This window comes from Leptidea sinapis, chromosome 16 (genome assembly GCF_905404315.1).
Source record: "Leptidea sinapis chromosome 16, ilLepSina1.1, whole genome shotgun sequence".
NCBI classification, from domain to species: domain Eukaryota; kingdom Metazoa; phylum Arthropoda; class Insecta; order Lepidoptera; family Pieridae; genus Leptidea; species Leptidea sinapis.
The window spans coordinates 12,249,211-12,276,920 of record NC_066280.1 but is presented as its reverse complement, the minus strand read 5'-3'; the positions used below and the strand labels follow the sequence as shown (position 1 = coordinate 12,276,920).

The window sequence follows — 27,710 nt, the reverse complement described above, 5'->3', positions numbered from 1 at the left end:
TTATTGTCCATCAGTAGAGCGCTCATTTAGAAGTCGCATTCGTCTTCAAGCTAGCGCCCACGCCGGTTGTGCATTGATCGACTTAAAACAACATGGAGGATACCAACACCGTGACGCCTGATTTTAAATCCACATAAATCTCCGAGATATATATAAGAAACAAGAAAGGACCGAGAATAGAACCCTGTGAAACACCTATTCCCACAGGTTTACCCGAAGACCGTTTGCCATTTACATCGACTATCTGAACTCTTTCGCTTAAATATGATTTTTAACAGATTTAGGGCTCTATTTTTCACTCCATAATGCTTTAGTTGTAGGAGTAAAGTTTCATGGTGGACGCAGTCAAATGCTTTGGACAAATCACAAAAAATGCCCAATGCATCCTGTGACTCTTCCCAGGCGTCAAAGATGTGCTCAATGAGTCTAGTACCTGCATTTATTATTGATAAGCCCTAGTGAGACCAAATTGATTTTTGTTCATTAATTTACAAAAATGCATTTGTAGCTGTTGAAGTAAAAGTTTTTCAAAAATTTTACTAAAAACAGGCAGCACATAAATAGGTCTGAAATTACCAGGGTCAAAAGTGCTGTATTTAATGAGGTCAGGGAACACACCCTCATCTATGCGTTCATTAAATATTATTGCTAATTCAGGTGCTATAATGTCAAGTATGTATTTTACAATATTAGTCGAATGACCCCATAGGTCTTTTGTATTTTTTAGGTTAATTAATTTAAAGATTTTTATTATATCGCTACCTGTAACATACTTAAATTTCAAATCAGTGGAAGATACTGGTACGTGTAATTTAAGCATATCATGTGCTGCTTTTGGTAAGGTGCCCATGAAGCTGGCAACGTTACCTCTTTGTATAGCCAAACTTATCCTTTGACAGAGGTACGTACCAGATCTTGGGTCACCTGTTAAATCACAATAATAACATAGTCTTTATTAATGTACAAATATGGTTAATATAGAGGTAGCCGGACTGAAATTTACACAATAGATTACCAAGTATCAACTGAGATTTACTATACTCCTATCCTGCATTAATAATTGCTGTATAACTATCAAATATGTATACTATGTGACCGTTATATGGGCGTGGATGGTGCACTTGTCTAAGACGTATTAATTTGATGATGATCAATTTGATATTTAATACGGTTCTGTGTCATTGGTATAGCTGCTCCCTAAAAATAATATTTAAAACCAAACTCTATCACTACATATTATAAAACAAAGTACTCCGCCGCGTCTGTCTGTCTGTTCGCTATAAAATCAAAAACTACTGCACCGATTTTCTGCTGTATACATCAATGGAAAGCGTGGGTCTCGAGGAAGGTTTTAACTTTTAACATATAATTTGTTAAATTTTTGTATACATTAACTATATTTTTTGGTGGTGTCGGAAAAAAGTAAGCCTTCTGGGTGCTCTATGTCAGGGATTCCCAAAGTGGATCAACCACTTGATCAACCGATATCGACTCCTTGGGGTCGATATCGGTTTCCAAGGGGTCGACATAAACGAAAACTGATTTTGGGGGTTAACGAGGTCTGAAAATCCACCCCTATTGAATTAACACAAGTTCTTATTTAAAACTTTCAAGTTAGGTAGGTAGGTACTGTTATGTTTATGTTGTGTTACGTGGACTAAGAATAATTAATATTTTTGTAGGAAATAGCATTGTTGTAGTAATGTAAAGTCTCAAGTTCGTACAAGATGAAAATTCGGCAAGTAGCAAGTGGCAAGAGCGTACGTCTTTTAGGCGCGTTTTGACTTGCTCTCTATTTGACACTTACGCGATTTAACACGAATGGATTCATGATCAAGTTGCAAGTCCAAACATGTTCCTGATCTTTTACTATTTAACGAGCTTGCACTTAGGTTGAAATTTCATTTGCGTTTTGAAATTCAATGGGGCTTGAACGATAATAACTTATATTAGGACTCATTTATTTCAAGAGATTACAAAGCTATTACATAGCTAAATAAAGTGAAGTAAAGGGACTGAAAAAGAATTTACAAAATTCTGAGCTCCCTATTATATTGTTATTTAGTTAGGTAGTTTCTTATTTTTTTTATTTGCAAGATTACTGAGAGTTTTATGATGGTGGACACGAAAAAAAAATGCAGACATTACAGTCCATCAAATCAACACATGTCGATGTGTCTCATATGTGAAAAAGTATTCAGTAACGATGCCATGAAGCCTTCAAAAATGGATGACCACATATCTAGAGTACATGCTGACAAAAAAAGTAAACCCTTGTCATTTTTTCAAGCCCTTAAAGAAAAACTAGACAAAAGGTCATCCATAAGATCGATGTTTGCGTCATCATCTAGACGATGATGGTTTACGAGCGTCCTATAATATATCTTTACTAAAAGCGAAGTTGGGGAAACCCCACACAATTGAAGAGCAGCTTATCTTACCAGCCATTGCGGAGGTCCTTAACAGTGTATTGCACAAATCCGCACATGATATTTTAAAGAGAATACATTTGAGCAATAACACCGTTCAGAGACGCATACACGAGATGGGACGCGATGTGGAAGACATTTTATGCAAGTTCTGACAGACCAACAGATTCTCTCTCCAGTTGGACGAGTCTACATTACCTGGCAATGAAGCTCTGTTGTTAGGATATGTTCGATATATGAAAGATGAAAATATGTGCCAATAACTGCTATTTGCTACATATTTAGAGACTGCTACCAGAGAAGAATCGATTTTTCAAGCCATGGAACAACGAGTATGAATAAGGAACTTTATCCAACGATCGATAGGCTTAAAATATGTTTTAACTAATATAGCTTTATATCTTCGAAAAGCGTTTTATTATAAATAAGGCAGTAATAATAATAGAAATAATTTCTAAAATGTACTATTTGTAAATAATTATTAATTGATATAATTTAAGAAGTAAGATGTTGCTACATATATAGCAAACACTTTGTTATTGAAATGAATCTGTTTTATAATTTATTTTCGAATGTAATAATCTTATCACTAATATTTTAAGGGTATGTTCCGATATGCACTGCGAGCACTGTACAGTGCTATCACTGTAGAAAAATTCGTTCCGTTATGGACTGTCAGTATACTGCCGCAGTACCCTAGGGAAATATATAACGTCATAAATCGCCGCCATATTCTACTGTGAGCACTGGCGTTTTCGAGGTAAGGTACTCGCAGTACTTCGATCACGTGATCAGGCAAAATCACTAGAGTGCCTAAAGTTTTATAAACAATACCTCCAGTTTAATCCCAAATATTTTAAATTTGACAGTACTACAACAATAGTTTTTTTAATGAACTAGAAAACTTTAATAAACTCATTTGATTGCTGCGTCAAAAAATGCGGCTAGCAGTATACGGGATTGCGTTCCGTTTTAAATAGTAACCAGTATAACTGGCTATAAAGGAACGGCTTCACAGTATACTAAATTGACGTCACACTGTACAGTGGTCGCAGTGCATATCGGAACATACCCAAAATAAATGATAGATATTAAATTTTAAAATAAATCATAAAAGTTTTTTTTAAACTTTAGAAGATAAAAGATCGAACTCTTAGGAACTTAGAAATATCTGCAAAGATTTGTAGTAGGTACCTACAAGCGAAACTTCGTAATGCCTAGTAAATGAAATATATGTGATTAAAAACGAATAAGCATTCCGCTTGCTTTTAAATAAAACATTAAAACACATTTAATATCTGTCTGTCTTTGCCTTTTGTCTGTGATTGTTTATATCCCAGCGGATACTCCCAAGGGAGTGCCGCTTCTCTCTCCTTAAGATAAGGTCGCCTCCGATGTAGTCCTAGCAGGTACTTGCCCAAAGCCAACCTCGGGTGGTGTTTAGTGGGTAGGCAATAAGGTTTCATGTAAGTCCTAAATAACCAACGCAGCCGGCTGCATTGATATGTCTACGATGAATATACTGAGCCGAATGAGTTTGGGTTTCTGAGCGCACTCCTAACTAACAACTAATTCTATTGTTTGTTTCTATCATGAACTTTCTTTTTACTGCATATACATATTTAATATATTATAACTATAGTCCGACGACTATGTGCGCGACCGTCCCACGGAGTGACAGACGTTGGAGGGCAGTCTCGCGCATTGCCCTTCCCTGCAACATCCGCAACCCACTAACATCTTTATACCCCGTCCCCACCACCGTCTGTCATCCCGTAGAACGGTCGCACGAACGAAGTTGTCGAACTATAGTTACTGGATAGCATAATAAAGGAGGCCGGTTTATATTGTACATATGTTGCATACTTCTATATTGTACCATAAAAATCGTACACGTTTTGCAACACACCGATTATTGATAGATTTGAGCGGCGATAGTGTGCGAAATGCCGGCAATACGAATAAATTAATAATCGCAAAACGAAAAGTGATCCCCATAATATATTTTATTTAAAAAAAAATTAAAATCGGTTGACCCTGAGAGCCATCCCTGCAACTTTTCGCGCTCAACTTCTCCGAGCTCAAAGAGTTAACCTTCCCATATCGGACGGTGCCAGTTGACAATTGATTTTACAAACACGCAGAGATCGGTAGTGCCGTGTGACACTATTTTACCTCTACCAGTTTTAGCGCTTATTATGTGTACAAGATGGTCTATATAGTTATGCAATTATGAACGAATGAAATCCGATACAGATTTCGATTCGTTACGATACAAGGCCACCAACATTCGACGTCATAGCTCTACGGACAAAGCATTTTTGTGTTCACTTTTTCCCGGGCGTCGCAGCGAGCGGTTCACAAGACAGCGCACGAAGATTGTTTTTTGTGGAGTTACACCTAATAATCTACAATTGCTATGTCTGTATACAAAACTACAGTTGAGTGGCAAGCAGACATATTATGTCTGTATAAAGATTAATTATCTGCTCGTGGGGGGCGCGCGGATATATTTTTTCGTTAAATATACACTGAGTAAGACAAGCTACACAATATACCACAAGAAAGGCAAATGAAAAGAAATTCAGAATTCTCAAGAAGCGCGAAATTAGAGCACCCGTGTAAATGCACGTAAGAATTTGTGGAAGCATGTGTGTGTGTGTAACGGTTTTGTGTCCACGCAAGCCACTTTCATTTATCTTTTTTCAATAGTTTTTGTTATATGGTGTACATGTTATATATATTGCTGAAAAGGTCATTTCATTGCCATTAATAGATGTTGTGTATGAAAAGAAAACATAGATAATCATGACAAAACGTACAGGATAAAAATCTTCGAATTTTATAATGAATTTTCTACCCCAATCAAAAATGACATACATAAAGGACTTTATAAATAATGTGATCTACTATTATTAAAAAAAATCTAGATTAAATTTCCTACCGTATGGTATATAAATAAAAGTCTAGAAGCTAAATATCTATTCATAAAATCGTTTTGGAAGAATGGCTCCTAACGCGAGCAATTTCTGTTGATCATCATTTTTGTGGGTATGTTTCTGCATGAATATATCAAAATATTACTATGAAGGCATCTATATTTGGTTTTATTTTAGAACATATAATGCTTATTACAAAAACATAAAAGTTAGTAAATAAAACAAGTAATTATCATTGAAAATCATTATTTATCTTAAATATACCTATTTTTACACTTATTTTCGAAAGAAAAGTCTGTGTGAAATAAAATAAAAACACAATATGAATAATTTACACATGGTCTTATAGCTTGTTTCAATAGGTTTCAGTGACAGTCACTCAAATCACCCTAGTTATAAGCATTTTATTACTACACGTAACATAATATGCACGGGGAGAACGCAACGCGAGCGTCGAACTGAGGCGAACATTTTGAGGCGGAGAGCGCCGATGGGGGAAGATATCAAAATATCAAATCCGATATCAATGTCAGCCGATATCAAAATCCTCGTGTTTCATATATTTTAACGCGATTCGTTTCCCTACCTTGGGGCTTGGAATAAGTAAAACCACTACAATGTAAAACATGCAAGAAAATTTCCATTGAAATAAATAATTTATAGAGAACTGGCGAATGCACGGAACGTGCGAGCCAAAATCTCCAAAACGGAGTGGAAAAAGAAAGGTTTGGTAATTGACATATGACACAAATGACAAAATTTGTAATACCTGTTTTTGTTTCTAGTTTCTATTTTCTAACTGTTGGATTTCGAGCTCGGGCCTCATAATAATTCTCATTTCTGGGAGTCAAGTTTGTTTTCGGTCTTTTGCATTTGGAACTTTATGAGTTGCTGCTAGTTATTGCACAGAACAATAATTAATAACTTTTTAAATATATTCTTCTTGTCAACATGAACCAAACAATAAATGTGGATCAACTTAATTCCGCTCTATCATCCTTAAGAACATTGAGATCTAGCGTGAGCTATGTCTTTGAAACATTATCAAGTGGTCTTCGGGCCGACCACGGCGAAGACGGAAAAGACAAATTCATAATAGAACTGCAAGAACTTCTCAACAATGTAAATATTAATCTAAGAGACTTGGACCAAACTGTTAATGGATTACCAATTCCAACCGCACCATTCAACCTGGGCAATACAACTTTTTTGAGTCAAGAAACTACACAAGACCGTCAAGCTCTGTACACACAACTTGTAAACAGTTACAAGTGGACTGATAAGATCCATGAGTATAGCTCTTTTGCACATACTCTTCTTAGTCAGAATTCATTAAAACGATCTTATATTAACTCGGGAAGTACTAAACGTCGGGGTAAATTACAAAGCAATCACAATGTGGCACCATTACAAGTAGACAATGTTATAAACAACATTGACAGATCATATAATGATATGAAAATTACTATATCTCGGCCATTTGCCAGCAATGCTGTTGTACAGATCAATTTGAGTCATGTTTTGAAAGCAGTAGTGGCATTTAAAGGTTTGTTGATGGAATGGGTAATGGTTAAAGGTTATGGAGAGACCTTAGATCTATGGACAGAATCTCGTCACAATGTGTTCAGGAAGGTCACAGAAAATGCACATGCAGCAATGTTACACTTCTATTCACCAACACTGCCAGAACTAGCAGTGAGGTCATTCATGACATGGTTACATAGTTATGTGAATCTATTCAGTGATCCTTGCAAGAGATGTGGCTGTCATCTCCACCACACTTCTATGCTGCCCCCAGCATGGAGGGACTTCCGCACCTTGGAGCCGTTCCATGATGAGTGTAAACAATAGTCCATGTGGTATTGAATGGGAGAGAAGACAAATTTTTTGGTCTTAGCAACTCTCCTATTCAATACAAAACCTCAATATTAGACTGTTTTTGTGTTATTTTGTAAATAAAGCATAAAGAGTGGGACTGTTAGGTTAGGTTAAATAATAGTTATTATCTATATGTTGTATTAGTAGTATAAAACTGTAAATATTAAAAAAAAAATGTGTATTTATTAATTTCACACATTTAGCTAGTGATCAAATATGCATTTGTATGTCGTTTAACTGTTGCTACATATAGTAGGTTAATATTTAAAAAAAAAACAGGATGGCCAACCAATCCTGTTTTTTTTTATTATTTGCTCAAAATTCATAACCAATTTACAATCTTAGCCGATTATGATCAACTATTTAAGAAGATTTTGAAAATATCAAATTGAGACTAACATTTAAGTGTTAAAACAAGCTTAGTGTGTGTGTCTAGTCTAAATAATTATTAATTTACATACTCTCTGTCAATAAAAATACATTTCATAGAAAAACATTTTTAATTTACCTTATTTAGAAATATTATAACATTCTTTATACAATCAGCCAAACTAAAATATAGTCGAACAGTTAACAGTAATTAAATTTCAAAAAATGACTATCACAGGCAAATTAGAAAGTGAGTTTTCACATTATTTGGCAAAATATTACACAAATGGTTTGCACAATGCAACTGTATGATCAACACTACAATTAACTTCCAGAACATGAGCTCCTATACTAACTTTTAAGGGGAAATGCTGATCTTTATTGTGACCTAGCCCTAAACAACCATGCCGGTTTCTGCCCCACAAATACAGGTCACCATTATCTGTTATAGCAGCTAAATGTCCAATACCACAGGCTACGTTTTTCACCATACATTCAGGATTAAATTCATTTCTTCCAAACAAAGGTGGTGGTATTTGTTTTGGTTTTGGTGTATGGTTTACATTTGGACCTAGTCCAAGCAAACCAAATCCCCACACAAAGACATCACCACTATCTGTAAAAAAATTAAGACCATATTATCTTTTACAAATCAAACTGGTATATGAGATGCAGAAATTTAAAGTGTAAATTATTGACATACATTAAACAACTTGACTTTCAATCACAATTCCACCTTCGCACGACACGCCACAAGTTAGGATATCATCCCCACCATTTGGATGTGTGGCGGTCCTCCACAGTGCGGTTTTCAAGGAGCTTTCTTCCTCGTACTACAAAGCTGTGGAATGAGCTTCCTTGTACGGTGTTTCCGGGACGATACAACATGGGTACCTTCAAAAACGCGTGTACACTTTCCTTAAAGGCCGGCAACGCTCTTGTGATTCATCTGGTGTTGCAAGAGAATTTGGGCGGCGGTGATCACTAAACACCAGGTGACCCGTACGCTTGTTTGTCCTGCTATTCCATAAAACAAAATCACAAAATGTTGGAAGCAAAACTGCCTACACATTTATTAGGCAGAGTTTTATACAATAGACTTTTGCTTATTAATGTCACTAAATAAGGTGTTAATTTAAATAAATGTGTTAATGATATCTATATAAGTTAATGTGTTAATGTATACATAATTTATACCACATCTCTCAGACATTTTTTGATGACTTTTAATAGTCTTATTTGTTTATAATATGTCTATGGTGTAAATAGTATATTCTGTCAAATAATATTTATACACATTAAAAGAAAATTAAATTTAAGTAATAACATATCATTTACCATTACAAACAAGACAGTAGGAGCCTCCTGTTGCTATATCCTCAATCTTGCCCAAACCTTTTGTGAAATTCACAAGAGCATAGGCTGAATTCACCTGTTGCTGGTTCCTTGCCATTGGTATCTGACCATATTCAGAATTTCCCCAGCCAAAAAGCTCTCCTCTATCTGGAAAAGAGTGATTAAATTAAATAACTCTTGACATAAGTCAGGGCTCAACAGCCACGATCCTCATTGTAATAATTAGCACTGATTGAATTGATTTATTAATAATTTGAAAAAAGAATTGAAGTTGAATAAATATATTGTCAACTTTCACCTTAATGTAAAATAAATTTACCACTGAAATACTGTTAAAAAGTAGCCAATGTTGGGATAACATACCATTCAAAGCAAGCACACAGTCGGCAGTGGAAGCGACTTTCACAATCTTTTCACTGGTTATATCCCCGGTTACTGGGGCAGGTGGGCCCTGGCTGTCAAACTTGCCCAGACCCGTCTGACCGTCCGCGCCCCATCCACAAGCGTAAACTTTGCCTGACTCGGTTATGAAGAGACTGGAAAAAAAACAATAATAAGCCAACTAAAAACAACTGGCAGCCTGCATTAAATTTGTTATGAAATAAGCTTCATTCAATGCTGGACTCAATTAAGACAGTGGAGCTTAAAGAGAAAGTATCTGAGTATATTCTTGGGATAGCATAGTTCTGAATCAGAAAGTGCCCTCACAAGTTATCAATGATCAGTACTATCAGGTATGTACTAACTAGTTTCCCTTTAACAAAGATGGTATGAAAATCCCAAATACCTATGATCCTGTCCAGCACAGACATCTATGATACTTTCCCTGCCTAATGTTTTGATGTTGTGAGACACCATGCTGCCTCTGTACTCCTCTTTTGGGTTGATCTTCCGCCCACATTGTCCATATGCATTGTTGCCTATTGTATACACACCTTCATTATCTGTGAGTATCAATGTGTGAGCTCGGCCAGCGGCCAGGCCTGTTATCTGTAATGATATTTGATTTGAAGAGAAATGAAAAAGCCAATATGAACAATATTACAACTTTATTGAACAGTAATAATTCAGCTGTTATTTGTGGTATTAAAAAAAATTATGGTTCATTAACTTCGCTTAGAATTAAATATTTGACTTTGTCATAAACATTTATAATCTTGCAATGTTTAAACAACATACATTTTTTATACTTATTTTCATAATAATAAAAATGGGTAGTATAACATAGAGAAGTACCTACATATTATGCTTGGTGTTCCATACTCTAAAGAGTACATCAAGTTAAAAAGAATAAAATAACAATTTGTTTTTATTATGTTTTATTATCTTTATTTGAGTTTCCAAAAGTTTTTTGTTTTTCTTTATTTTCATGTCTCTTTATTTCTACTCAATTTTTTCTTTGTTCTTTTTTTTTATGGAATAGGAGGACAAACGAGCGTACGGTCACCTGATGTTAAGTGATCACCGCCGCCCACAATCTCTTGCAACACCAGAGGAATCACAGGAGCGTTGCCGGCCTTTAAGGAAGGTGTACGCGCTTTTTTTGAAGGTACCCATGTCGTATCGTCCCTGAAACACCGCACAAGGAAGCTCATTCCACAGCTTTGTAGTACGTGGAAGAAAGCTCCTTGAAAACCGCACTGTGGAGGACCGCCACACATCCAGATGGTGAGGATGATATCCTAACTTGTGGCGTGTCGTGCGAAGGTGGAATTCGGCGGCAGGAATCAGGTTAAATTAATTAAGGTGTCTGGAGTCATTTTTAAATAACTTCCTGATGAAATAATCTGAAATAATAGTTATTTATGCAACTGTTGTGTAATAAGGGGTATTAAAACACGAATGTGGATTTATCACATGAGGCGAAGCCGAGTGTGATAATAGTATCACATGAGTGTTTTAATACCTAAATATCAACAGTTGCATACAAGACTTTATCTACACAGAATATGAATCCTCTAAAAGAATCTGGAACAGTTAGCTTACTGCTAACATTAAAACACCAGTCCTAGTAGTAACCTAATATCATTAATTCCTGATTATATACAAATAAACTAAGTATTAATGAATCAATCAATTTATTTTAGTAGTAATTTACATTTTGTATAGTGCAATAATTAAAATTCACTTGAATATTTAAAATGAATCGCTCATTTTTTGTAAACAAAACAATAAAAATATCGAAGAAAAATGGGGCGGATTCGAATAATCTACTTTTTTATTACGGCGCGCGGCGTTCTGGTAGTGTGGAAGGCGCGTAAACGAAAATGTTCTTTTTTTGAAATTCATACAGATTCCACGCATCGAGCAATAAGAATGTGGCTGTCTGTTGAAACTCTGCGCATGAAGGGATCGAAAAAAAAACATAGGGGTGTTGTTATTAAATTCAGTACCTACCACATTACAACACTCGTTTGCATGATATAATGGTTATTAGAACATTGGGTGTTTTAATGTTGGCAATAAGCTAACTGTTTCAGAATCTGTAATAGAGGTTTTAAAGCATGGGTGTAGATAAAATATAATACCTTAGTTTCCAGAGATCTATATGGTATATAGATTGGTGCTGGACTAAGAAGTGTCTCCAATGGGTGTCCCATTCTAGGAGCATGGTAACCAATCTGGGAGTCAGTATTGATACCAGTTCCAAACACTTTGTGCTGCTCATTAGTTTTAACTGCAGCTACTGTGAAACCATAACCACATGCTATTTTTGTAACCTAGAAAATTCAACATTTAGATTTATTTTTGTAAGTTCTCAAAAAAAATCAGTAGGAAATATCTAAGATCCCAAGTAAATCTCGGGAAAGAGACTAGATTATATAAAATGTTCTAGAATATACAATTGTGTATTGTTATTAATTTTTTTAAGTCATTTATAACATACTCCATCATAATATATTTAGTAGCAGTGACCACAAATTACCGGATACAATTTCGTTTTTATTTTTATAACTAGTGGACCTAGCAGATAAATATATTTTAATATTATTTCATGAGTCAAAACGTCCATCAAGGCTCTCTTTATTCCTATAGTTTTGAAGGGAGTTGATTGATTGATTATCCTTCAAACTCGTCAAAAAAAAAGGTGCATAATTCACTACATCAAACTTTTGGTTGAATGTGTAAGAGTACCAGTGATATAATGATTTTAATTGGACTTCACATATATATATATAATATTGACGCACTTTTTACACAAATTATCTTGCCCCAAGTTAAGCATATATAGCCTGTGGTATGGGTTACAAGACAATGATATATTTAATACAATATACTTACTTAAACATACATAAATTCATATAAACATACATAAATACATTTAAACATCCATGACTCGGAAACAAACATCCATATTCATCATATAAATGCTTGCACCTATCGGGATTCGAACCCGGGACCTCTAGCTATAGGTAGGTACGGATATGTATGATATATATGTCGGAGAATTAGAATATAAAAGCAATATGGCCTGTATGATTATATTCTACTCTGTGTATTGGGCTGAACTGATGGTGAACGTCATCTTTCAAAGTGTGTTTGAAGTTGTCACTGTGTACGTCACTGTCGGTGACTTGATTGAAGTTAGTTATTATTGTCCATCAGTAGAGCGCTCATTGAGAAGTGGCAGTCGCTTCAAGCTAGCGCCCGCGCCGGTTGTGCGCACTGATCGACTTAAAACAACATGGTGGATACCAACACCGTGACACCCGATTTTATACCAAATAAATCTCCGATATATATATATATATGTATACACAACATAAATAATAATTGAAATCAATTCATTATTTGCATTACATCAAAATAATGTGAATTAGAACACCAAAATTAGTTTTGATAACAGAATGTTAAACTCATCTTGTATAATCTCAAGAGCTCCCAAATTCTCTACATAATAAAGTCAAATTCATACATATTTGAGAGTATTTTGTATTATTAGTCAATTTTGGAATCTGATACCCAATTCCATAGCAGTGGATTAAAATTGGTAAACTCACATCAAACTTTTCACAAAAGGTAGACCTCAAAGGATGCCAGGCAAATTGAAAATTACTGTTTGATTTCTTTGTTCTGCCTCTCCCATGGGACACATGGACTCCTAATGCTCCAGTTTCTGCTAAACCCCACACATATACTCTTCTGTCTGAACTCTTACTAACAGGAAACTGAAAGACTAAAATAAACATTTCCAATTCAAAAAATGTTTATTAGGAAGAATATAAACTAAACATTTTATTTTTTAAAACTGAGATTTGAATATTAGGTATTTTTTAATAGGACTAACTTAAATTATTTGTAACATATTATTAATAATCTCATCAAACAAATATTTTTTATTTTATTTTGTTTTATGAAATTACTATCATTACAGAATATTCCAATGCGATAGAGATACATACAATATTTCACTGTACATTTTTACATCCTTAAATTTTATAACATATTATAAATAACGCTACTCTCATGAATTCTCCCTGAGTGCAACAAAACAGATCCGACTGTGAGCTTATTTCATTCATAGTCCGAAGGGCACGCGTCAACGATGCGCGGGTAAATAATTTGATGCGCGCGGACGGCACCATCAGCAACGGCGGCCGACATCGGCGCCATATGTACCTATCCGGAACAACAAAATACAGTCTACTCAATATATCCGCATTATGCACCTTCCCTCTTAGTACTTTGAATAGATATGAGATCAGCGCCAGATCCCGATTCCCTTCTTACCCTCAGCTCGCTGTATCCTACCATACCCAAAATAAATAATGTTGGGTACATGAGCTGATAAAAAGAGTAAACCCTGTATAGCCTCATATACAGGTATCGTACAAATTTATTTTGTATCCGCTCTAACATTTTACTGTACTTGGCTTCATGAGGAGCCCAGATAACGGTGTTGCATTCTAACTGGCTTCTAACCAAAGTGTTATATAAATTAACAATTGCCTTAATATTTGAAAAACTACGAGCCATACACAATATAAACTCCAGATTCCTAAAAGCTTTCTTACAAACCTTAGTCAGATCATCATCCTTGACTTCAGATACCCTGGTCATCTGCGCCCCGTCTACGCGGTAGTTAAACAATATTGGATTACGAGATTTGGAGAAAGTAATAACTAAACATTTTGAGGTGTTAAACTGCAATAATTTGTTTTTACTCCAGGCTACAACCCTGTCGATGTCACTTTGTAATTTCTCAGTCATTCTATTCTATTCTATTCTTCCTACTATGGCTCCTGTGGAAGGTATACCACAAGTTTGCCAATGTCACGTTAAGGTAGACCACCAAGCTTAGAGTATTCTTTAACTTATTTTAATGGTAGTGATCGGTGCTTAAGATTGAAACAAGTTTTATTTTCTTATACCACAGTCATTCATTCTTTTATTGGTAATGAAAGTTTAAGATCATTGGCGAAGAGCAAGCACTTCGCATACTAAACTATAACTATTTAATAGTGATTATCATTTTCCACTCCACTTTAATGAAGTCAATAATAGCTCAAAATAATGAATCTATTGAACTAAATCATGATGATAAAACATATTATAAAAATATACAAACTTGGTAGATCTTCCTCCTCCTTTGGATCATGGATTTTTTTCTTTGTAGTGGCTGTGCGGCATTGCAAAACACAACTGTTTCTTCGACGTAAAATTATTTTAAGTGAATTCATAATGCATTTATTGTTGTAATAAATAAATATGTGAATTTTGAATTTATTACATCATTTGAAATTTAATCTTTTGTTTACAAAATACAAGCACATTTATTTTACAAGCTGTCAAGTCATCCGTCAAGTTACGTCAAATTTAAAGTTTTTTTCGGTTATATGGCCTTTTTTACAGAAGCCATCATTATTTAGCATGTCTTGTTTATGTCTCGTCTACATAATACAGCTGAAAATAATTATAGTATCATCTCTACGATCGCTAATTTAGAAAATTCATGACAAAGTATAATCTGTAACCACAGTATTACTGTTAATTTATTTATCAAGGCTTACAAACTAGATACATAGTTTAATATATACGAAAAACATAATCATTTATAAGTACTACTACTAATTCAGAAGTACGCCTCCTCTTTTTAATCGAAGAGGAGAACGATTGAAGCATACGAATTACCGGATGGTAATAAGTTTTTTTGTATTGCCCTGGTACACACCATGCAAGAAAGTTCATTCCATAGTTTGGGTTTACATGGCAGAAAACAACCGTACTATCTATACCGTATAGAAACGCTACACTTCCAGATGGTGAGAATGATATTATCCAAGTTTGTTGTGTCGTGCGGAGGAAGTCGATGGCGGGAAACAAAAAGCTCTTCAGAAGTCTCCCCGTGATAAATGTGCTAGACGACGCACAATGAAGTGACGTCTCTCCGCAACACCAAGTAATCTGAACCCAATCCTCGACGAGCAGCTCTGCATTTCACGCAGTAAAAGGGTGCACCAAACAAGAGATTAAAGCAATACTCAACGTGTACCGGACTGCAATTTGTAAAGTGCTAGAATGTTGGACGGCATGAAGTATAAAAAATGATAACCATAATCGCATAGTATGTTTTATTAAACACTCATTATGTGTCTGGAAGCTAGCTTCTCTAAGCCTATAAAAGCCCTCAATAACAAAAAAAAACACCGATATCCGTTAGTCGTTTTTATCTATTTATTACTATCTATTGTAGTAAATAGGTAACTCTTGTTATTTTAATTGATTTTTTACTTACTTGTGTTAACATGTTTAAACGGCCAGATTTTGTTCAAACTTCAGAAAATGAGTAATGAGAATAAACTCTTATTTAAAAAAAAAATTAAGTAAGTACAATTGGTTATTAAGTGTTGCAACAAATATAATAGTTTAAAAACTAAACACGCTTTTTATAGAATACCGTAATAAAAATTAGATAATTTATAGAGATTAGATAATTTATACGTCTAGATATAGCATCTTACTGTTTGGAAACCCATAAAAACAGGCTATGTTTATTACTTTAGTGTGCGTGACAATCTGTGTCTTACACTCGCGATGTCACCTACTTTTAGTCTCCGTCCGTTGTTGAAAATAGAGGTTAACAGATCGTCGCCTTTTATGTTCGACGTATTCACAGCTGTCTATCTAAACGTATATCTAATTCCTCATTCTGATATTATTTTCGATTTTTTTTTAAATTAACACGTCATCAAAGCCATAGTGGATACATCTCTACACATGACACGACATCTGCAGCTTAATACAGACACAGTCCACAGCATGACCATATAGAAAGTCCTGATGTACTGTGTAGGTATTTGATTTTGATGCCTTAGCTATTAGACGAACTAAAAACATAATTTTTCTATACACCATTTAATAGAAACAAATTATAGAACACAACATCTATTTAATTTTAGACAAGAAATTTGCGCGAAACTGTGTATTTTGGAATAATGCTTTAATAAGACTCCTCAGCTCTTCCACAGAGAAGTAAACGGCCAATGGTCCATTGCCATCATTCCAATGACTTTCTAGATCCCGCAGTGACGCACCAAGTATGAAGATTAATTCTTTGAATTTTGCCCAAGACACCACATATTTTTCAACGTCCATTTGTGTCTGAAAATAGGAATGTTTTTTTGGTTAAAAACTAAATAAGAATTTTTTTTTTTAGATTATAATTTGTATAGTTATTTCTTTTTTAAGTGTTTCATCTAGTGTGTGTTTACTGTTTTTTTTTTCCACTTTACTTACTCTGTTAATGTTTATAGTTAAAGAAGAAAAAAATAATCGATATATTTTAGATATTGTTATATTCTCACGGCTCGCATATTATATTATATTATATAGTAATTAGAATATATTTTCTCTATAAGTGAATATTGTAATATTCTTCTGAGAAATAAAGTTCTTAAATCGTAAATAAGAAATGTTTTAAGATCAATTACAAGTACACATATAAAAAATTCAACAGTAACTAAGTACCCCAGACTTAGTATTTCACATGTATATTACTAGACTGGCCAAATATGGCCATAGCAATAACTAGAACCTAAAAATTTTAGTTTTTTAAATCCTAATGTAGTACGCGTTTATTTTTTTAGAATATTCCATCATTTCTTGTTATTTCACATATTTTTTTCGAGGGTAATTTTAAATCACAGTAATGGAATGGGACAAAGAGGATGTAAATACTATGTAATAAGAGGCAAGACTGCCTAGGTAATAACTGAAATTTAATTTAGTATGAAACATGCAGTCATTTGACATAAGTTTGAAATAATAGTAATTACAGTATGGCGATTGACGACGAAGTATAATCCGGCTAAGTTTGAAAGCACACAGTTGCACAAAACGTAATGGATTTCGGCTATCTCCAATCTTACAAGATTAACGACCGTTTTCAATAACCTATCTTTCCTTAGTTTAACTTACTAGATGTAGACAAATCTATTCTTTTACGCTTAATTACATTTCAATAACCTATCGACAGATAGCATTGGACTATAACTCATAATAAACTATATTGAACATAACTATGGATAGATACGAGTAAGATCCTGTCATGAAATGGTGATATTATTCTTTCCGTAACTAGAGATACGTTATTGAAAACAGCCGTATATCTGTCATCTGTCAATCTATCAATGACTGCACGTTTCATACAATCGAGTGAATCAATTTTTTTCTTAGAGTCTCGCTAAGCTGAAATGGAGTATTAAAGAAAACAGAATTGCACTAATTGACTCAGCTGCACTCGGCCATTTTCAAGACACTTCAAAAGATAACTAGATGTCGAACTTTTTTTTAACAATACTTTTAAATTTCGTAACACATTGGTTTTGTGCATTTTCTGGGACATAATTGTATAAGCATATACATCGCCCAATAAAAGACTTACTAACTCGACTTAACCGAGTAGTAACATTAAAGCGAAAGGTAGTCATTTCGAATAGAATCCTTTATTATTTATTGCAGACTTCAATAAAAAAAATAAACGTTTTATTAACATTACCTACGTCATACAAAACGAATGCATAGTTATTGAAGTGAAACTTCTTTATCAACGTATAAGAGAAATTTTATAGGAATGTCGTCACGATTTTCGGTTACGCGCCATGTTGTTTTTTCTGACAGTTGTTACATTATTTAATATTCAATATTATACATTATACTCACATGTGCTAATCTTACTTTCAATCTCTTATACTAACTATTAAGTTTTACTTGACTCGCGCGTAAAGATTACACACGCACACACTTTTTTTTAATTGAAGTAATGACTATACAGAAAAAGCTCCTTACTCGCGATTCTTTCATTTGCGTTTTCAGTATTCGCGGATTAAAAAATTGTGACCCAATTCCTATATTGTAATTGGTACATAGTACATGCATAAAAATAAAAAGAATTCAAACATAGCCGAAATTGCGAATGGAATAGGACGAGATGTGTGCAAACAGATAGAATCAAGTGACATTCAGGAGTTGCTTGAATCGCAAGATGAAGATTTGACTGAAATCGATTTGGAGGAAATGTTAAATTCACAACCCATTGAAGAATGGCAAATGAGCTTTGTAATATCTTTATGAAAATTGATCAGTCTATGGAAGTGTTTTTTTTTATAGCGGTAAATTGCTAATACCACTGCTGAATATCACTTTAAACTGAAGAAGCTTTTAAAAACTGGCAGCCAAGAAAAATTACAGGATTCTTTAAACCGTTGCATAAGCCTGAAGATAATAATTAATAGGTCAAAAACTTCAATTAAATTGTTTTTTTTTTTATATATTTGTTTTTTATTTTGTCACCTAGGTACGTATCCCTTATAATCTCGTATAAATTACCATTGCATATTCACGGTTTCTGTATTCGCGGTATATTTACGGAACATATACCCCGCGAATAATGAGCTTTTACTGTACTAGGTATAGTGATGAATGGTTTAACTTACATGGAACATGTGTGGCACTTTTTGCACGACTATATTATACATGTATGTTAACTGTGTAGCCATTTCCACGGATATGTCCTCGACAGTGCACACCCGGTGAATCAGCTCTTCCAGGAACATGTTGACTAGAGTCGCAATCAGTCTGCAACGAATATTATAAACTTGATTCCCAAAATATCTGCATAAGATTATTAGTGAAGTTTATATTTCTTTTGGAAGGAATGGCATGAAAGACAGGGGAAGACCCCGCCAAAGATGAGAGGACAACCTGACCAAATTCGCAGCAGTGACCTGGAAGCCTGGTTGCCAAAAATAGAAATGAAACAAAACTACTTAGCTACTGCTAAAGGTACCAAGGCAATATATTGTAACCACTGTAAACATATTTCCTTGGTACCTTCAAGGAGCTCAAAATACATAATTTTCTCGTAGCCCTATCATAACACAGAAGTTATAATTCTGTGTAACAAAAAAACCTAAAGTGTAAAGGCTGTCTGTCTTCTTTATGATACGGAAACATACAGGAGTGGTCGACCAATATGCGAAGATCTTCGAAAATGTGAGGTATTGTTGTGAACTCTGGGAACATCCCAGAAAATGGGCCCAAAAAAGGAGTCTTAACTGCGGAAACAGGAGTACCATACAATACCATTATTTTTTTTTACTTTGCTATTTTACAATACATTTTAATCGACAACATATTACTTGTGGTACTTTTTTATATAAAACCACAGTTTCGCTGTATATCAATACCACACTAATATTACTGATAGATACTAACGAGTTTTTTTTTTAAATATCTAAACATTGTGACAACGCAAAATTACTCGCAATAATTCAGTCATTTTTCTCTAATATCATCTGAAGTACCTAGAAATGGGCATTAAGTCGGGCAAGAAATAGCCCAAACTAGCCTGAAATAATAGGAGAAACCAACAACCCATGTTCACGAGCAAGCCAAGTCTTGGAGCAGAAAGGTTCACCAGGTTTAAAATAAAAATAACAGATTGCCACAACACAGAAAAACAAAAAATACTATAAAAATATCGTTTGTCATGCGAAATCGGTGTTTCAACCATTAAAAGTGATGCTATACCTGGTGAAGACATTGTGAGGAAACACACCAATCCACACATTCTTGAGTAGTTGTAGCTGTCGCAGACACTGACGAACTGCTGCCTCGGCATTGTCCCCCAAGACATCCTTACCTATCAGGCAGTTCATATCTAAAACAATGCAATACAATTTATTACAATTATATCATAATTAGCTTAGAGGGCAATGGAGAAGGCTATGCTCGGAGTTTCCCTGCAAGAACGAATCAGAAATGAGGAGATCCGTAGGAGAACGAAAGTTACCGAGATATCCTAAATGATAGCGAAACTGAAGTGGCAGTAGGCAGGGCACATAGTTCGACGGACAGATGGCCGTTGGGGCAGTAAAGTCCTCGAATGGCGACCGCGTACCGGAAGACGAAGTGTTGGTACCCCCACAAGATAGATGTCTTTTGTCTGATGATGATATCATTATTACTGATACAATTTCTATTCAAGGTTTTGTTTAATTACATTTGATTTGCAACACTCACATACAAATTTACAACCCAATACCCAACTTCAAAAAGGAGATTTAGAACTCGTATGTATATTAGGTACTTGTTACCTGAGCATTCAATCATTTATAAAACAATTTAGAAAATTGCCATGAGACATTTTTAGAGGTCCGCATGTCAAAAGGAAAAAATGGAACTCTTATAAGATAACTTTGTTCTCTGACCGTCCGTCTGTCTATCAAGACCGTTTATCGTGGGAACGTGTGGATATATCGAGATGATATGAAATTAAAACAACATACTCAAGTGAAATAAAAAAACGTCACTATTTATGCCATAAACAACGTATTTTTCAACACTCTCAAATAATCAAAATATTATATTAATAATCAGAATTACTTCCATTAACCATGAAATTTGGCAATTTTTTTTTATGGAATAGGAGGACAAACGAGCGTACGGGTCACCTGGTGTTAAGTGATCACCACCGCCCACATTCTCTCCAAAACACCAGAGGAATCTGAAGAGCGTTGCCGGCCTTTAAGCAAGAAGTGCGCGCTTTTTTTGAAGGTAACCATGTCGTATCGTCCCGTAAACACCCCACAAAAAGTTCATTCCTCAGCTTTGTAGTACGTGGAAGAAAGCTACTTGAAAACCGCACTGTGGAGGACCGCCACACATCCAGATGGTGGGGATGCGTGACTCTACCAATTCTAAAAAGCCCTTAGGCGCCTCTTACGACACCCTTGAACCTGGGACTCCCCTATTCTTTTACGTCCCGGGAAAGCACAGGGCAAATGAACTGGTTGTCTCATGTTATTAAATGCTGCAGTCATTAGTTATTATATTGAGCTTTTAGCAATGAATTTATAATATTGTAGAAATTTACATTTTATGTATTTATTATAAAAAAAAATCACCTCCCGGATGGAGACAGAGGAGAGGCAACAGGCCTTTGCGCCACCAACACTCTTAATAAATAAATATTATATTTTTTTAGTCTTGCTGACTCTTCCTCACATTGTGTTGTATAGGTAGGGTAGGGTAACACTTCTTCCCATAATGCATTCAAAAGTGTTAACACAAACTATTTATTTTTCCTTTACATAATAAAAGCTGACCCAGCATATGTTGTATTGCCATAAAAGGTAATAAAATAAATATTGGTTTATAAAAAATAGATGTAACTGATTCTCAGACCTACCAAATACATCGTACTACAATTATTGTATTCGATTGCCATCTTGCAACCCTATAGCGGATTTGTGAATGAAATAGAATAATATAAAAATCGTGATACAAAAATTGTTGTAGATCGTAGAAGGGCGAAAATTTGAAGTTGTATATATTTTTCATTGCTGAATCATAATAAAATAAAAAAAATAGTCAAATATATTTAGGGATGGGTCACCCTTATCATTTATAGGTATGAAAAATAGATGTTGGCCGATCTCACACCTACCCGATCTGCCAACAAAATTTCATACAAATCGGTTCAGCCGTTTCGGACGAGTTTGGTAGGTAACAAACACAAGAATTTTATATACTAGATAACAATATAGGCTACCCACCAGATGAGCGTATGTTATCCAGAATTTGCTTCCGTTGCTGTTGTAGCTGCATTGTTAGGTACTTATAGCCTAGATTTCTCATCTTCTGAACTAGGTCCAGAAAGCTGATTGCATAATTTACACAAGAACCATCCATGAGATTCGACCATTTGTCACCTAGGGTCTGAAGATTGTGCGCAAGGTACATACAGTTGTTGTGAAACAGGGCTAGAAAAGAAAAAAACAAATTTGTATTAAAACAGCTGTGATATGAGCAAAATTATTTTATAATCTGTTGTCCTAATTTTTTTCTTGATATTCAGATATTTCTCTTGAAATGATGAGCGATGAGAGTAAGGAGTTACGAAAATAATTCAACACAATATCATTTCATACTTTAGAGGACCTGCTTTATTTTATGTGTATTGCTCATTTGGTTACTCAAACTTGTAGAATTTATTTTGATCCACTACAGGTATAAGATACATAACAGCTTTAAGGGTAAATGTATACACTTCTATAATAAACTCCCAGCCACTGTTCAGGAATTATCTATAAATAAATTTAAATGTTTTATAAAAAAATGGCTCTGTAGTAAATCCTTTTGCTCCACTGCTGAATATCTAAATGATCGGACAGGCTAGGACCAGATTGTGATTATTTTATAGCGATAGAAATGACTGTACAATATTGTATATTTTTATTGAAAAGAGCGCAAAAAAAGAATGCTGGGAGAGTTTCTTGCGCCGCTTCTTCTCTTTCAGAGCGCCATTTGTTTCCGAAGCGGTAGTAGTATCTAGTAGTTATTAGAAATGACATCAAATAGAATTTCTAAAGGAATCAATTTTGAGAAAATAAATGCCTTTTATGCCTTTTAATAGAACCACCAACTTGTTCCATGGATTCACTTGTTCCTTATACATCTAAATGAATATGTGTCTCCCATTATGGCTAGTGCATTCAAGTCTACACATGTGAATTTCACACTAAAGAGAGAAACCTAGCCACCAGTAAAACTGTGAGACAAAGAACTTCAACAAAGGGAAACAGTAAAGTACCTCGGACTCCATTTAAACAGAGGGCTTATATGGAAGAAGCACATCATAACAAAGATACTGGCTAATGGAACGAAATTCTAACCTTGCAATAGATAATTATTTACTGATATATAAAACAATCTATGTGGGCATATTATGTGCAACTGTTGGGGCACTGCAAGCACAACTGTGGTTTGTTGTATTATGAACACCTAGGCATAACCACAATCAAACATGATATAAGACTAGCTTCAGAGAGATATAGAAGTATATAGTCTTGCCACCCCAATGATTACAATTTAAATATGAACTAAACATAAAATACAGGCTTCTAAAATGTGTACAACTGCCTTGCTATATATAGGTAAATGTGTATAATAAAAATAGTAGGTATAATATATATTTTAGTGTTTTACTATAACATGTATACATATATATATCTTTGATTATATTATTTTAATCTTAATTTTTAAGCACTAGTAGTATTAAGATAATATTGTTTAAAATCACCGGCACATGTGGTTTAGAATAGAAGTATTACAATTCTTAGAACTCATTGTCTACTCATGTATTTGTATTTCTGTTTGTGTCATTCTAATAAAATAAATAAATAAATGCTTTAGTAACACTTAGTAACAGTGTTTTCTGATGTATGTATATATGTAAGCAGGATTAGTAGATACTTCCGAGGGGAAGCACACTCTACGCTTATAACTGGCAATACATCTAATTATAGTCTAAGACTGATTGCAGATAAAAAACGGAGTATCTAGCATTTAAATAAAACACTAGAGACATCTTTAGAGGATTTAAAAATCACATAATGAACGTCAAAAACTACCTATTTGAAAATTTATGCCTCAGACCTGAGAAGAAGGGGCACAGGAAATGGCAGGCATCTTCTTTCTTTAAAAAAATATTGTTCAATATTCACAGCAATCAAATTTATTAGCAAACAGGCTGAGGGTGGTCACTCCATTCCGTATCTGTGGTATCATTAAGTAATAAATTTTTGTTTATCCTCACAACATAAATGTAACTATTCTTTTGAATTTCATAGCAGATATATTTTGTAAATTTTCTGGGATCATGTTGTAAAAGCAAATTAAATGTTGTCCAACAAAAGACTTACTGACTCAATTTAAATCAGTAATAGGCATAACAAGTTTATGCTTATTCCTGGCAAATATGTCTAAGAACATACATTATCAAGAATATATTGAGATGCAACATTTCAAAGGGTTATTTATTAAATTTTTTAAACAACTTTAGATTGTTGATTTTGTAGAAAGCCATTCACAATGAGTGTATATAATATAATATAAATCAAATATACATAGTAAGAACTTACCAACATATTGTGGAATAGATAGCAGAAAAATCTCATGGTGATAGGGAACAACAGCATCATAGAGCTCAAATATTAATCGGGCAGTATTGTACAATTTCCTGGAGGCAATATCACTGCTCTGGACAGCTTGCTCCATTGTTTCAATCACAAGGTCCAATAACTCCTGAGCACTCTTTGATATCATACACCGGGGGAAGAAAAGTAGACTGTTAGGTATTGTCTTATCCAGCACATCCAGTGCTTCTATTACATCAACATCTGTTGGTTCCGACTTCAATTTATCACTATTTTCAGGTATTTTCTCAACACCAATAGACATTGCAGTACTGAGGTCTTTAAGCATTATTGTTCTAGCAGATTCTAAAATGTATTTACTTGCACGTTCTGCAAATAGTGAATTAATGTCTTTCATGTAACTTAATAGAGTGTAACCTTCCTCAGGGAAGAAATGGACAGTTGAAAGGAATCCTTGAAATTTCTCAATAGCTGTTGTGACTTGGTCATAAGAATATAATTGAGTTATATTACTTGGTACAGTATGAATAAAAACATTTTCTACAATCAAATCAGTAAACTCGGAACTTATATTTCTACCAAGAAGAATCATTAATGTAGTGTTATTTTTGAATTCAAAATCCAAAAATTTACTTATGTACGAGAAAATATAAGTCATATTCTTTATAACCTCGTCATATTGAGGCTTGGTGCTAACTTTGTGATCAAACACTAATCGGAGATTAGAGCCATTCTCATGTTCTTCTATTAAACAGGACTCATTCATGATAGGCACTAGAATGTCATCCAATAGAAATCGGGACATTTGAGACACCTTTTCATCCAATCTCTTACATTTATCAAGTGCATTTAATACATCTATACACAATGCAGTCTCGCCCATGGTCATTGCTACAGAGACTGTAGTTCTATTTTCTTCTGTACTTTTGTTCAAACAGACCATTTTGTCCCATTCTAATGTCAAGTCATGAACCAGATTTTCCATTATTAACTGACCAGTTACTTTAGCATTGTTATATATTTCTAATTGGTCAAACCCATATTTCGGTTTGTCAACAAATAAAAGCAAATCATACACAGATTCTACAGCCTTTGTGAAACTTTGCAGTTTTTTACCTTCTTCAAATTCTTTTAAATATTTTCCACATAGGATAGCATCTTTAACAATGCTGTGAGCAAAATTCACTGAATCGATCTCTTTAGAAATTAAATCATGGCTCTCAATGGACTTTAGCACTTCTGCCATAGTGTTTGCTTCTATCTCATGTTTGCAGGTTTTTATTTCTTCTATTAACAATTGACTCTCTGCTCTTAAATCATTTGCTTCAGAGAAAACTGCTGGTACATCAAAGCTATTATTACACACACTTTGTATTGTCTCTGCATGAATTTTTTCTATTTCTTTCTGAACTAAAGGAATAACATTTGATGGTGTCCAGCCACCATCATTTAAACAAACAATCGATTGGATAATGTCATTGATATTATATTCCGTCATTTTAATGTCGTCTTTTTGGTCTGTCTTTCTTGATAGTTGGCTCTGGTTTACGTTCATTTTTAGAAGATTTGTTACTTGGTTTGTGAGAATTTTTGGTGGAATAGTAATTGTTGGAGTTCACTGCATGCCTAATTGTGTTAACAAGAAATCGTTTATTCGTTTTCTGTTGAGGAGTTTTGACCCAACCTGAAGGACCAACCAATTCAGCTCTTGCCGCACCTTGAACAGCTTCCCTCATAAGCTCCTCGACTGCGAGTCTGAAAGAACAAGACACATATAAAAAGATATTTTATAGTTATCAATATATCTCAGTTCACCTCTACGTACTTCTCCAGAGCTTCGTCGTCTAGTTCTTTTTTATCCGAGATTGCTGCAACATCTTGCGTATCTGTCATAGTTCAAAAATATAGTTTGTTGCCGTTATCTTCTTAGATAGATATAGCAACTCTTACGTGGTTATACCTTAGACTTCTCCATAGCCACGAAAAACAAAAATTAGTGCCAATACAATCAATAGGTTGTATCCTGTAAGAATTAATAGTAAATCGTTTTCACTATATCTTTGATCAATAATGCGATAATTATAACACATAAACTTATACTGATCGCAATTTAAGAATAACAATAAACCTACACTAGTTTACCTACACTTTACAGTAAAACAATTTATGTAGGTACTAGGTAGCCTGTACGTAATATCAAATATGTAGGTATTGTTATGATGAAAATTTATATTTTTTTCAAGTTTGATTGAAAGTACTCTGTGGTAAATTTTTAGCAAAGAATATATATTTATTCTACTCAGTAAAATAATGATGACTTACTTGATGGAAAAAAATCGGAAATAATTATTAAATTCGGAAATAATTAAATAATTTCCGATTTTTTTCCATCAAGTCATACTCACCTCATACTTAGCCCTATGCTACCCCGGGGCGTAAAAAGAATAGAGGAGACCCAAGGGTGTCGTAAGAGGCGACTAAGTGCTTTTAGAAGTGGGAGAGTCACGCTGCCGTCTTATGACGTCAGCACGCCCGGGCCAGACTCGTCCGGATTTATTACCACACACTACCGCACAAAATACCGGCGTAAAGTAGCAGCCATTAGTTGTTCCTGAGCCCATCCCCCCCGTCCCTCCACCTGAATATGTCAGCGATCCTCAAAGAGATTTACCCCAGGAGGGTACTGGCTTCACCAGTGTCGGAGAATCCCTACCCGAGCATTCTTACTCGGGCCACCCATCGTATTCTGGGGAGGGCATATAACCAGAAAGTAACACCATGCTTAATGTGGACTTCTACAGGGGGAATCCACTCCAATTTAAACGCAGATATCTCGGCTGAGCGATAAGTCATATTTACTTTATGCCGGAGTATGTGTGCACGTTAGGGAGGATATCTGCTGTCCCCGTCTCGGCAATTCTGAAAGTATTGTACCTGTTTACTCTCTGGCTGTGTGCAGATAAATAAATCTATAAAAAACCAAGTGTCTCGACACCAAACTGCACAAAGATGTACGACTCACTGAGACCGACATATTTTCGACGCTGTGGTAGTAGAAGCAGTAGCCCCAGCACCAACTGACGTAACTTGGTCATGAAAAGGGGACAAAGTGTCGACGCAAGTCGCGTCCCACACCAGTGCCCTTCCTCATGCCCAAACCACCAGAGTCATTGCATCAGAACGCTTGCCATCGCGGCGGGTTATGCCAATCTGCTCTAAAACAGCGTGTATATCAAGAGCGGCAAATGCCCTGCGGATGACTTCATTAATGCTGGCGTGACGACTGATACGGCCTTCCA

At 34.8% G+C, this 27,710-nt stretch overlaps 3 protein-coding genes across 4 annotated transcripts; 1 reads left to right on the top strand and 2 right to left on the bottom strand.

The window, feature by feature from the left end:
* The first annotated feature begins 6,135 nt into the window (after positions 1-6,135).
* LOC126968732 (mediator of RNA polymerase II transcription subunit 27) lies at positions 6,136-7,740 on the top strand. The gene has a single exon (XM_050813835.1). The coding sequence runs from the start codon at positions 6,320-6,322 to the stop codon at positions 7,217-7,219; it is 900 nt and encodes a 299-aa protein (XP_050669792.1). The 5' UTR covers positions 6,136-6,319; the 3' UTR covers positions 7,220-7,740.
* LOC126968703 (RCC1-like G exchanging factor-like protein) lies at positions 7,728-14,757 on the bottom strand. Of its 2 annotated transcripts, XM_050813783.1 has the most exons (7): positions 14,541-14,757; positions 12,973-13,148; positions 11,500-11,691; positions 9,759-9,961; positions 9,335-9,507; positions 8,954-9,118; positions 7,728-8,231 (listed from the first exon to the last, which is right to left on the bottom strand). In XM_050813783.1, the coding sequence occupies exons 1-7, from the start codon at positions 14,650-14,652 to the stop codon at positions 7,894-7,896; spliced, it is 1,359 nt and encodes a 452-aa protein (XP_050669740.1). In that variant the 5' UTR covers positions 14,653-14,757; the 3' UTR covers positions 7,728-7,893. The 2 variants fall into 2 exon arrangements, with proteins under 2 accessions (XP_050669740.1, XP_050669741.1); XM_050813784.1 differs by lacking the exon at positions 11,500-11,691.
* Positions 14,758-16,311: 1,554 nt separating this feature from the next.
* On the bottom strand, positions 16,312-26,119 carry LOC126968679 (centromere/kinetochore protein zw10 homolog). Its single transcript, XM_050813725.1, has 5 exons — positions 24,397-26,119; positions 22,030-22,236; positions 20,003-20,132; positions 18,907-19,048; positions 16,312-16,573 (listed from the first exon to the last, which is right to left on the bottom strand). Exons 1-5 carry the CDS (start codon positions 25,964-25,966, stop codon positions 16,358-16,360), a joined length of 2,265 nt encoding a protein of 754 aa, XP_050669682.1. The 5' UTR covers positions 25,967-26,119; the 3' UTR covers positions 16,312-16,357.
* Between the last annotated feature and the right edge of the window lie 1,591 nt (positions 26,120-27,710).